The following is a 13,301-nucleotide window of genomic DNA, read 5'->3' as shown; positions in this document are numbered from 1 at the left end:
TCTACTTTTTCCTATGGGGGGAGAGGCCGTGGGAACGGATTGCGAAAGCGTGGGCATGCAGCTGCTAATGAATTTGTGGTAGCTGCTACTTGTGAGGGCTCTGTAGCATAATTCACATTAGAAAAATGAAAGCTAGGTTGTGTTTTAATAATTACATATATTATTTAGCTGAGGTAAATTAAACGCAATACTCACGTTCCTTGCTCGATGAAAGCGGAGCCCATTTGGCGGTAGATTTTTAAAAGGCTGATTTTCGCGCTCATTATTATTTTATGTTAAATTTGTGTATTTTACTTCTTTTATCCTTAATTTTATCCTTAATTTTTAGTAATTTAATTTATTATTTTCTTTCATATTCCTTCCTTATCGTTTTAATTTCTAATATTTTTATTTTGTGTTGTGTTCAAAACACGGTTCAAAATGAAGTTCAGCACTAATTAGTCAAGTTAAAGTGCGACATCTAGTGGTCACTTTATGAAACGCCGCATCCGCTCAGTTTGAGAAAAGCACTTCACGGCACCCGTAGCCGCATCCCAGATTCAGCGCTGCCGCTGCTGTCACAACAGAGAAAGAGGATAATAAGTTATTAGTCCGCTGACAGAAGAATAATCCTATTCATACCGAACCCAAGCCGCAAACATTTTGTTTCAAGTAAGAATAATGTTTTCTCTATTAATGTAGGGATTCTGGCGTTAAAATTAAGGCGATGAACTGCATTGATTCATGAGGCCGTCTGACGTGTGCGTTAACTGTCATTATAATGACTTATGCAGTCTTACTGAAATTGATTTAAAACGAAGGACAAAATGAATTTCTAATGCATTTGGTTATTAAACATCAATTCAAATGGTTTGGGTGGAAAAAAAACATAAATACACAGCTGATGCAACTGTATACAAATTATGTATTTAATGAATGCGCTTTCGGATCAACAGTCATGCGCACGCAGTTTAAACATGTTATCAATAAAAAAGTAATTATGCTTTTAAACGAATGATTTTATGTTAGTTTGCGAGCTTTCACCGGGCGGGTTTGCTATGTAGCCATATTGACTGACCATCCGGGACTCTTACAGGAGTGTCCCTTGTGTGTGTGTGTGTGTGTGTGTGTGTGTGTGTGTGTGGTGTGTGTGTGTGTGCGCGCGCGCGCGCGAGCGTGTCACTGGGATAAACAAACTCTTCTCACACTGCATGTCTAGCCGCAGCGAGAATATTTAGTAAACAAACATAATAAAGATTATTTGATATAATGTACAATTATAAGAAGTTAGTTGGTAAATATGCCTATCTTTTATTAATGTTATTCCGTTATACTGAAAACAGGGCTGTGTGGAATTCGGTACTGGAAAAACCTACTGTAGTTCCAGTTCAGTTCCTCAATTTAATTTAGTGTGGCAGAGAATTGTAGAATCAAATTTTGAGGCAGATGTAGATGAGATCTCTGATCACCAAAATAAAAAAAATTCTTGAAAAAAAAAAATCTTCATACCTTAAAATAGCTTGAATGTAACTCGACATCCTTGCCTCAGTTTGTATACTGTTCTATGAATATGCTAATGAGCCCCGCCTCCACTCACACAGCTCAGAGATCCACTCGCTGACGATCACACATTGATCTGATTGGTTGCAAGGTCGTATGTGACGTCAGAAACACTAGCAATTTCACACAGTGTTTTTGAGACCATCTTTGGTTCAGTTTTAAGGAGAAAATATCCTTGTGAATTTACACATGGTTTGTCTTAAAGCATATTAAAAACACCAGATATACACATACTGTAAACAACATTAAAAGCTGGATTTTGACCACAGGGGGACTTTAAATGTGTGTGTCTGTCTGCAGAATGTCTGACAAAAGTGAGCTGAAAGCAGAGTTGGAGAGAAAGAAACAACGCCTGGCCCAGATCAGAGAGGAGAAGAAGAGGAAAGAGGAAGAACGCAAGAAGAAAGAGGTGAGCTGTGGACTAACCTGTTGTGATTTATACTGAATCTGTGTGTTATACTGGCAATGTTTTATATTTTGTAATAAATGGATTTTGAAATTCAATTCTCCCTCTCTCTCTCTCTCTCTCTCCTGAAGCTGGATGGCCGGAAGGAGGGAGCGTCTCCCCCGCAGGATGACTCTGATCTGGAGAGGAAGAGGAGGGAGGCAGAGGCTCTGCTGCAGAGCATGGGGATAGTGGATGCCTCCATGGGTATGAAACAACAAAGCAGCATGGGAAATTATATTAGGTTTTTGTCATGAAAAGCATGCTTTTATCATTAGTAATCTACAACCTTCCAAAAAAAAACAAAAAACATATCATGATCTGGATCTTTTGTTAGATCTTGATGCTCATTCTTAAACTTTCAGAACTCAAATCCTTATTTCCAATCAGAAAAGACTATATAATGAAACTATACAGCAAAAAGTACTTGTTCTACCACTTGTTCATCAAACAGATTAACACATTAACTTTACACATTAACATATTAAAGGGGTCATGAACTGGCTTTTTAAATTTGATTATATTGTTGTCTGAGGTCAACTTATGACGTTCGCTTGGTTTTTGCATTCAAACATAAAAATGAATAAGTAATAGGCTATTTTGTACCCTAGTTTTAAGCCTAGCTGAAAATTTTTTATGGGCATCTCGCACTGAAGACTTGGAAGTAACCGCCCACTGCTGTGATTGGACAACAGTTTTGCATATTATAATGAGTTTCGACTCACCCGTCGGTGCACTTGGGGGAAATTGTTTTGAAAACGTCCAATGTTGTAAAATGCCAACCGGAATGATTCACCCATACATGTTCGACCCAGAGTCCATGTGTTGGACCATTCCTGTCAGATCCAATATAGACGGCACAGCACCGTTCTTTACTCTTAATCGCTCTGCAAATCCAGTCTTGTTTACAAAACAATCCTCAGTGAAATGAAGCGAACAGACAGCTGGAACGTCATTAAAAATAAAGTTTATCAGACTGTCTTCTTCCACAACCAGGCGCTGCACAATATTTTGTATTGCTTGCTAACTGGATCCGGTTTGTCATCACGAGATAGGCATCTATGTTATTTAGCTATGTGTGTAATGCGCGAATCGGTGGGCGGGGCTAAACCGGCCGTGTTGAAGTAGGCGTTGATCTTCTTCTTCGGGGGTGGGGTTTTATCCTCTTTGACGTCATCGTTCCCCGAGTTGTTTGCTGATCCTGGTGTCAATGAAAGCTTTTATTGGACTAACAAGGACGTTTTCAGTTTTGAAACTTACAGGATATTCGTATAATATGATGACCTCTTAGATGTCAAAAGCTCAAGGAAAATTTGATTTCTCAGTTCATCACCCCTTTAACAAAATAGTTTGGTTTGGTTTGGAATGAGCACTAATGTCTTGTATAACGCATGTGGATCCTGCATGAATATTAACCACTGCCCTTTTTTGTCTTCTCTTTTTTTGTGTGTGTGACTCAATCCTCTTTGATTTTGCTGCTTCTTTGTGTTTCTCGCACCATCCTCTTGCTTTTTGTTGCTTACCTACTTTTTTATTCATCAATGTGTTTATGCTCTTTTTAACCCCAAACACCCCCTTATCGCCCTGCTTATGCTTGTGTGCGTAGTGCAACCTCTACGTGTGGTAACGGAGGATACGTGTCTGTTTCACTATTTAGTCCCCCCTCCCATGTCCCCCTCTGCCAAATCAGTGGACACACCCAGCGAAACGGGCAGCCAGGACTCGGGAGACGGTGGCACGGGGCCGAGGTGAGACGCACACACACACACGTGTTCATGATAGAGAACATCACAGACACTAGCGGTGGAGGGAATGACCCAAATCTTACGTCACGGGAAGTATAAACACTACCATTCAAAAGTTTGGGGTAAGTAAGGTTTTAAAAAACATATTTTTAATGAACAAGGATAAACAGACATTTATAATGTTGCTTTTTCAAATAAAATCCTAAAATAATGCTCTTTCCGTCAAGCATCTTCCCTTCTTTCTTTCAAAAACCTCTTAAAATAATTTTTTTTTCTCTGAATATTACTCTTCAGCTCTTTGTCTGTGAATTGAGGGAATGCATTTGACACGTCACTTTCCCGCCAGAACAACCCCCATCAGCCTGACTGAGTGGCAAAAGATCTGCTGCGTGACTGGATTTAATAGGGGAACCTGCGAAAATGCGACTAAAACGAACAATTTGATCAATTTAAACTAAATGTTGCTGGACTCAATTTAGTGGTCCTTACAACTTACTAAAGATCCAGTGATCCATGGATATGGACATGCAGCCAGGAATCGTGTTGCCTGACATTTATGTTTGCCTGATTTCGACACCGGGGAAATAAAGCAATATAGACCTAAACATAAAGCTAATTTGCCTGTGAATGCTTTATATAAATACAATATAGGTCTAAATCCGGGTGATCACTTACATCAGTGTTATATCATCATATCGTCCAGCCCTAAAACGTATAGTTTTTTTTTGGTCAGTGTTTATTAAAAACATCCAATAATGCAGAATATCCAATGATAAACATTTAATTGATGAGTTGTTAATATATATAACGGTATGGTGTAGCATATTGACACAAAATGATAACTGCAAATCCACCTTTGGCTGACTGGAGTCCAGTTGTTTCTGTGAATTGCAGCGATCCATTTTCTCCTCTTTCTATGGCAGTCTGTAAAAATATGCCTCCGATTTTTTTGTCAAATCTAGTTGTACAGTCAATCGCAAAGCTCTTTCCCACTTTACATGTGTTGTGTTTGTTTTTCGCGGCATTCACACTAATAACAAATACAGCCGCTCAGTCTTTTTGCCACTCACTGTGAGTCACTGCAGGCACTCCGGACGACGGTGATGTCACGCGCATTGTTGTGGATGTTTGTATTTTGTCTGTAATCCTCTTACCTAAATGTGTAACGCAACCTTGGGCTTTGGAAAGGTGCTGTAAAAATTTAAGTTATTATTGTTACTACAATTGTACAGTTTTACTGTATTTTTGATCAAATACATGCAGACTTGTGCGAGAGACTTCTTTCAAAAACATTCTTACCAACCCCAAATTTTTGAAAGATAGTGTAGTTCATTTTGCTTAAAAATCTATTGAATTGTGGTGACTGTAAAGTATATATGTATATTAAACAACCATGTGATTGCCTGTTTTTGGTTAATGAAGGGTATTAAGTAACTTTCAAATAAAAGATTCTTCATCCTGTTTTTTTTTTTTTTAATTCATGACACAAATGATGAAAAAAAAATACAGCTTCACAATATATAACATTTCATTGTTTTAATATGTTGCCTGGAAAGCATCAGCATTGCAACTTAACTTTTCTTCACACTCTGTTTCCCATTCCTCCATGTTTCACTGTAAATATGTTTTCATCATTGTCTTAACATCTTTTCATTTATTTTTCCCATTCTTTTAATTTGACATTGTCACTTCTATTTAATGTTTAGATTTTTCCAAGATTTAACATAATTTTATATAACAGAAGTATATATATATATATATATACATTCCATATACATTACATTCAGAAAGTATTTACATCTTTTTTTCACATTTTAAAAGAAGTCCACAGCGTAACAAGAGAAAATGAAAATGTGCAACATTTCTAGCGTCTTACATCATAACACACCCTGCCTTCATAAACACTTCATAATTAAATGAAGACACTTCATAGTTTGGGGTTTGATTTCTATTGTCTGTATTGCATTGTGTACTATGTGACAGTCATCTGCATGCACATGTATAGGTGTGTAACAGCAGCGAGTATAACCGTCTGCATGCGTGTGTCTCTAACAGGACTCTTCATTGGGACTCTGACCCCTCTACTCTTCTGCTCCATTCAGACTCTCAGCTCGGGTACTGCTGTCTCGCTCTCATTAACATCACTCCTGCACTCTCTGCTTTATTACCCGCCTCTCCTTCATTTACCCTTCTTTCACATTTGTCCTCTCACTCTTTTTTTCATGGACAGTCATGATCAACCAAATAGTGAATACACTGAGACTCCCCTAGCTAAATTATGTTTAACTAGGCTACCTTAAAGGTAATTTCTGATTTTTTTATTTATTTTATTTTTTAGTCTCCCCTGCTTAAGTCCAGGTAGAGCGACCCATGATTTATCAATATACAATCTTATCTCATGTCGGAAAGCATTCAGACCATCATGAAATGTACCTTATATAACAATGAATTAAAACTAAGTACTATGTAGTTTAGTATGTACTTTCTAAGACCCTCAAACTGTTGTACTGACTTTGTGGACACATCATCACCCCCCAGCAGATTATTTTATTTATTTATTTAATAAATTAATTTTTATTTAAATTTTTTTTTGTTCATTTATTTTTTGCATTTATTTATTCATGTAAAATGGATACAATAATTTAGTTTTAGAATGAGTTATTTATTTACTTTCTTATATATTATGAATTATTTAATTATTTGTTGATTTTAATTTAATCAATTATTTATGTTGAATTGATTTATATTGTATTTTTTATTATTTTATTAATCAATACATTGTTTATTTGTTTGTTTTTCAATTAAGTTATTTATTTATTTATTCAGCAATAATTTTGTTTTTAATTTAATTATTTCTTATTTTAATAAAAAAATATATTTAATGTTGATTTATTTATTTACTTTAATTATTCCCTATATAATTATACATTTTTAGATTCAGTCATTTTAATTGACTTATTTATTATTAATGAATGATTTGTTGTGTTTAGTTTAATTATATATTTTAATTTAATTTTAATCATTTATTTTGACTTTGTTGTTTCTAAATGTAATTATTTATAATTTTCAGTTTAATTGTTTAATATTTTTTATTTAAATACTTTTATTTTTTTATCACAGATATTTTTTATGAGTATCCCACAGCATACATTGTGTGTCTGTATTCACTGCAGGCGCGGCCCGCTGAAGTTGGGCATGTCAAAGGTCACGCAGGTGGACTTCCCGCCCAAAGAGATGGTGTCATACTCAAAAGAGACCCAGACGCCCTCACAAACTCATCACAAGAATGGTAAGTCACGCACACGCTGCTTTTCTTTAAAGCAGTGATGAGACTAAACTCTGTCTCTGCTGTCTGTAGATGAGGAAGAGGAGGAAGATTCGGCTGTGACGCAGCCCGTCCTGGAGCCTCAAGAGGAGAAAGACCCTCAGAAAGAGGAAGAAGAAGGTAGCGCTTTAAAACACAGCAACAAGAGAAATCACACTCGATAGTTTTCTCTTAACAAGTCATTTCACATCGTTCCATAAGACGTGAAATCGGCTGTAAATGATGATTAATGGAGGACACGTTTTCTGTGTGTAGCGCTGCCTCATGAGCTGACGGAGGAAGAGAAACAGCAGATTCTTCACTCGTCGGAGTTCGTGACTTTCTTCGACCACAGCTCTCGTATCATGGAGCGCGCTCTCTCTGAGCAGGTGGATGTGTTCTTCGACTACAGCGGGCGAGACCTTCAGGATAAAGAGGGGTGAGTGAGGAGAGTGCTTGTTGATGTGGAACGGCTCTGGTGTGTGACGTGTAACTGTGTTTGTTTCAGGGAGTCGCAGGCCGGGGCCAAACTCTACCTGAACAGACAGTTTGCGGACGAACGCTGGTCTAAACACAGAGTCGTCACGTGTCTCGACTGGTCCCCACAGGTACGTGATCGTGCAAAGTGTGTCCAAACTTTTAAGTGACGGTGTGTATTTAGTGCAGTGCAGTTCCCCTCACTGTTCCTGTTTTCTGGTTCCCATCAGTACCCTGAGCTGCTGTTGGCATCATATTGTAGCAATGAGGATGCGCCACATGAGCCGGACGGCGTGGCTCTCGTCTGGAACATGAAATATAAGAAAACCACACCGGAATATGTCTTCCACTGTCAGGTGACCATCTAAAAGCATTAAAAAAAATGACATTATGATTTTGGCTAACACTTTATTTTACAGTGTCGTCGTTACATGTAGTTACGTTAAATGATCCGTAATTACATGCAAATAACCTTAACCCTATAGTAAGTAAGGACATGTAGTTAATTATTATTACTCAGCACTTAAATGTATAATTACAGTGTAACAGGGACATTTTAAAATAAAGTGTTCTTGTCTTAAGATCACAAATTATTTATCTCATGGAAATTAAGATTTTGGATTCAACAGAAATAGTTTGAGATTGAAAAACAAAATAATAATATTTTTTTTTAATTCAAATAAATTAAAAATAATAATAAAAAAAATACAAAATTATTTTTATATTGCTATATTATTTTGTATATATAAATACACACACACACACATGCATGTATATATTTAAGAAAAATGTGTTATTTATATATAAAATATTTGTATTTAAATATAATATAAATTATGTATAAATATAAATACAATATATACATGCACATAATTATTTTGTATATATAAATTCACACACATACATGTATATATTTAAGAAAAATGGGTTATTTATATATAAAATATTTGTATTTAAATATAATATAAATTTTGTATAAATATAAATACAATATATACATGCACATAATTCTTAAATATATACATGCATGTGTGTGAATTTATATATACAAAATAATTATACGCAGTACACACACATGTATTATGTAAACACAAACTTTTATTTTGGATGCGATTAATCGCATTAATTTTTTAGCACTAATTTTTTTGTTTAATATCTTTTTAATTTTGGAGAATGGATGGATGGGTGGATTATTAAAATTAATTTTTAATTTTCATTAACAAATCACACGGTCAACCAAGAAATTCTTAAATATGAATCTGCTGAGAGCTTATAATATGTCCAGTCAGTGTGTGAATTAGAGGTTCATGGAAGGCTTGAACCTGCTCAATATGTAGAAGTACATCATGAATTGATATTACATGATATTACATCATTTTATATATTATGTTGCAGCTCAGAGGTCACGTGGCTCATGGCATATGTGTTTGTTCAGTCTGCAGTGATGTCAGCAGCGTTTGCACAGTTTCATCCTAATCTGGTGGTTGGAGGCACGTACTCGGGTCAGATCGTCCTGTGGGACAACCGGAGCAACAAGCGCACCCCTGTGCAGAGGACGCCGCTCTCAGCCTCCGCTCACACGGTACACGAGCACAAACACCCCTGCAATGCATCATCTTCATCCACACTGTTCCGGTGGCTCATTTCCATCACTGCTCTCTCTCTCTCCAGCACCCGGTGTACTGTGTGAATGTGGTGGGGACTCAGAACGCTCACAATCTCATCAGCATCTCCACGGATGGGAAGATGTGCTCCTGGAGTCTGGACATGCTGTCTACGCCACAGGTGACACACACACACACACACACACACACACGTGCCATGTATCTACATACACTGCCCTTCAAAGACTCAGTAGTATTTGTTTTTGTTAAGATATTGATCTGTTTATGCAGCGAGGACACATTACATTTGTCAAAAGACATATATCATGTTATAAAATTTATAAAATAAATGATTTTCTTTTAAACTTTCTATTTAAAAGAAATCACAGCTGGAAAAAATAAAATCACAGCTTCCACAAAAATTTGAAGCAGCAAAACTGTTTTCAACATTGATAATAATCAGAAATGAGCAGCAAATCCTCATATTAGAGTGATTTCTGAAGGATCATGTGACACTGAAGACTGGAGTAATGATGCTGAAAGTTCACAGGAATAAATTACATTTGACTATATATTCACAAAGAAAGCAGTTATTTTAAATTGTAATATTTTTTCACAATATTACAGTTTTTACTGTATTTTTGATCAAATAAATGCAGCCTTTTTTTCTCAGGGAACGAAGAAACTGGTAAAACTTTGGACAAAGGCGTCTGCCAAGAGCATTAATAAGACCATTTTGCAAGATGTAAACAACACTGGTCCAGAAACACTTCCTGTTCAGTTTGTAACTGTTTTCTTTATTTCACACGTAAAGAAACTTGTTTAACTTTTTGATTCAGTTGTATATGTTCTGTTGGTTGTATTTTATCCCAGCTTTTATGTAGTGTTAAAAAACCAAAACAGGAAGTGCTTCTGGACCAGTGTTGTTTACATCTTGCAAAATGGTCTATATAATGAATCCTAAAAAAGTCTTAGAAACGGCGCCATTCATCCAGATACACAAGAGTCAAACTCACACCTGCTGTGTGTGTGTGTGTGTGTAGGACAGTCTGGAGCTCGTGTTTAAACAGTCCAAAGCAGTTGCCGTGACCTCCATGTCATTTCCTCTGGGTGATGTCAATAACTTTGTTGTGGGCAGTGAGGACGGGTCCATCTACACCGCTTGTAGACACGGCAGGTAAGAGTGTGTGAGCCAGCGCTGTTCGTGTCAGGTTCACATCCGCACAAGTCTTTGATTTCTGTTGGTGTGTGTTGTAGTAAAGCGGGCATCAGCGAGATGTTCGAGGGTCATCATGGACCAATCACAGGGCTCGACTGCCACACGGCGGCCGGACCGGTCGACTTCTCTCACCTGTTCGTCACTTCCTCTTTTGACTGGACCGTCAAACTCTGGAGCACCAAGGTGATAAACACACTTCTGTTTCGGGGTCAACACTACATCTACACTCCTGAACTCAGATCCCATGGAGGATTCATTTAGACTTACTTATATATTGTTGAAGTTGTCAGTTAGTATTAGTTTTATTTTAATTTTATGTGCTTTTGTGAGTTTTATTTTATTTATTTTTTTTAATTCTGTTTGGATTGACTCTATTAGCATTTACATATGAGTTTTTTTTTTTTAGTTCATTTAGTTTCTACTTCAACTAAACTTATTTTATTTCAGTTTAACAAAAAAAGATTGTTTGCATTCCCATCTGCTATCTCGGTATCCTTGGATGGAAAGCTTATTTCAGTGTTTTAATTTCTATTCTAATATTTCTATTTGATTTGAGAGCAATTTAGTGAACAGTAGCAACACTGGTCTGTGTGTCTCTCCTGACAGAACAATAAGCCTCTGTACTCTTTCGAGGACAACTCCGACTACGTGTATGATGTCATGTGGTCACCCACACACCCGGCCCTGTTCGCTTGTGTGGACGGGGTCGGACGTTTGGACCTGTGGAACCTTAACAATGAAACTGAGGTACACAAATGTGGTAGAAATATAATATGACCAGATCCACAATTTTTGAACGATTATGTGCTGCCTCAGGTCCCCACGGCAAGCGTAGCGGTGGAAGGAAACCCTGCGCTGAACCGCGTGCGCTGGGCTCACTCGGGGCGAGAGGTGGCCGTCGGCGACTCCGAGGGACAGGTGCACATTTACGATGTTGGAGAGGTGAGGACGACGCTGCTGAAACACTTTACTGTAGTTTGGAATTAAAATCTCCTACCATGGACTTTTATCTCATAATTCTGGCTTTTTTATATATAAATATTAGGGGTGTAACGGTTCACAAAATTCACGGTTCGGTTCGATACGATACACTTGTGGCACGGTTCGGTTCGATACGGTTCGGAGTGTTTCCAATACAGAAATATTTTTTAACTTTGAGCAATGATGGAGCTATACTTGACTTTTCTAAGGAGCTTATAAACCAAAACAGCTCCTTGGACAAAATGAAATGTAATACAGTGTAGTAGTTATAAACAAAGGTTTATTTTAGTTCAGATTAACATTTGAGGGCAGCAATTGTATTGATAGTCAAAATAAAACTGACGTGATGTTACTTGAAAGCATCATAGCCTACTATTCCTGCCAAACTTCCACGATAACCGGGTATCGTTTGAATTTGAACGATTCTGATTCCGATTCCGATTCCTAACGATTCTCGATTCTTTTAAGAGGCAGGGTCAAAAAAGTTTAGCTAACCTTGCTAACCAACGGTCTTTCTGAAGGAAATAAACCAAATGTTTACAAATGTTAAACATTAATAAACAAAATAAACAAATGTTTTACAAATGTTTTATTCCCTAGCGGACTAACGTTGTCATTGAAACTCATCCGGTGTTTTTTGTCTGCAGCAAATTGCAGTGCCCCGGCAGGACGAGTGGACTCGGTTTGTGCGCACGCTCGCAGAGATCAACGAGAACCGGGAGGATGTGGAGGAACTGGCTGCTCAACGATTGGCTGCATGATCACCACGGCAACCCCAGCTGACCAATCACGGTTCCCCTGCATTTGCATATCTCCACCCTCTCTGAAGTTACTTTAGCGTTACTGGACGACAATCTAGGGCTTTTTAATTAGAAATGGATTATTTCAGAAAGCAAGACTTTGCTTTTAACACATTAAGCACTTTTAGTGTTGCTAAAATATTCGTAGTGGGATGGGATGGTCAACGTAGATCTTATCAGGTGTGAATTATAATGTTTTTATATATTTATTATCAGATTAGAGGCTGATTTGGAGGAAAGGGATGATTCATTGCATTAGCACTACGAATATGCAAACTATTGTACAGCATCTTTATAACCATTTAAGACACTGACGTAACCTAGTCCTAGAGGAACTGCAGATATGGGTTTTTAAGAGGTGGAATATTTTTAACATTCCCTTCTGGACAAACTTTCACATTATTGGAATATTTATAGCTTTTTAACAAATGTTTTTTTGTTTTTAGCTCATATAGAGTGCACATGTACGTTTGTAATAACTCAAATCGCACACACTTTCCAACATGTATCTCAGTTCTTACTTCTGAATGCCTTAAAGCAAACCTTAGGACACACACCTATCCACAATCTTCCATCACGCAGCATTATATCCTTCTGATGCTCGTTCATCCTGGCACTTACGACTGAAAAACTTTGCAAAGAGTGTAAAAAATGCATTTTTAAAGGGGCTGTTGTTCCTTGATTAGCATTTCAAAACCTGTTGGTCTAAACTTAAAACTTCCTCTGGGCAAATATTTAGACTAATATACAGTGTTATTATTTTTCCATTTATTATACTAATATATTTTAAGCTAAATTATTAATAACCGGCTTGTCCACATCTGGATCCTGTTACATTTAATGTGTTTCGTACCATTTTAATCTGCGATTTAACGTTTTATTTGTAGTTTCAAATTTACGATAAATATATGGATTTTTTTTTGTAGTATTTATCTAGTTTATGTATTGTTCTTGACATTGTATAGGCAACATTAATTAGTGTAACTGACAAGACCTGAAAAGAGCTCCCCTTTTACCTTCACATAAATGTTTGCTTAAAATCTTGCTGTTTATTGGCAATTTATAATGTTCTTAAAGGACATAAATTGCATCTAGACTTTATATTAGGCCAATTACAGAGTTCAGAAAATCTAAAATGAAACCGTATTTAAGGAAAAAAAACCCCGAACCAGCCCAGAAAATCAAAC

At 36.9% G+C, this 13,301-nt stretch overlaps 1 protein-coding gene across 4 annotated transcripts; it reads left to right on the top strand.

Moving 5' to 3' along the window:
• Nucleotides 1-512: 512 nt before the first annotated feature.
• On the top strand, nt 513-12,438 carry dync1i2b (dynein, cytoplasmic 1, intermediate chain 2b). 4 transcript variants are annotated; one of them, XM_039683195.2, is made up of 17 exons: nt 513-651; nt 1,840-1,948; nt 2,077-2,191; nt 3,642-3,732; nt 5,785-5,844; nt 6,903-7,018; nt 7,088-7,174; nt 7,310-7,472; nt 7,542-7,641; nt 7,741-7,866; nt 8,946-9,092; nt 9,182-9,295; nt 10,158-10,291; nt 10,372-10,516; nt 10,940-11,080; nt 11,150-11,275; nt 11,962-12,438. In XM_039683195.2, the coding sequence occupies exons 2-17, from the start codon at nt 1,841-1,843 to the stop codon at nt 12,073-12,075; spliced, it is 1,887 nt and encodes a 628-aa protein (XP_039539129.1). In that variant the 5' UTR covers nt 513-651; nt 1,840; the 3' UTR covers nt 12,076-12,438. The 4 variants fall into 4 exon arrangements, with proteins under 4 accessions (XP_039539129.1, XP_039539128.1, XP_039539131.1 ...); XM_039683194.2 differs by having other exon boundaries at nt 3,591-3,732; XM_039683197.2 differs by lacking the exon at nt 5,785-5,844.
• The last annotated feature ends 863 nt before the right edge of the window (nt 12,439-13,301 follow it).

The sequence above is a fragment of the Pimephales promelas genome, chromosome 8, assembly GCF_988280905.1.
Source record: "Pimephales promelas chromosome 8, fPimPro1.hap1.1, whole genome shotgun sequence".
Lineage (NCBI taxonomy): Eukaryota > Metazoa > Chordata > Actinopteri > Cypriniformes > Leuciscidae > Pimephales > Pimephales promelas.
This window is presented reverse-complemented; position numbering and strand designations above follow the sequence as displayed.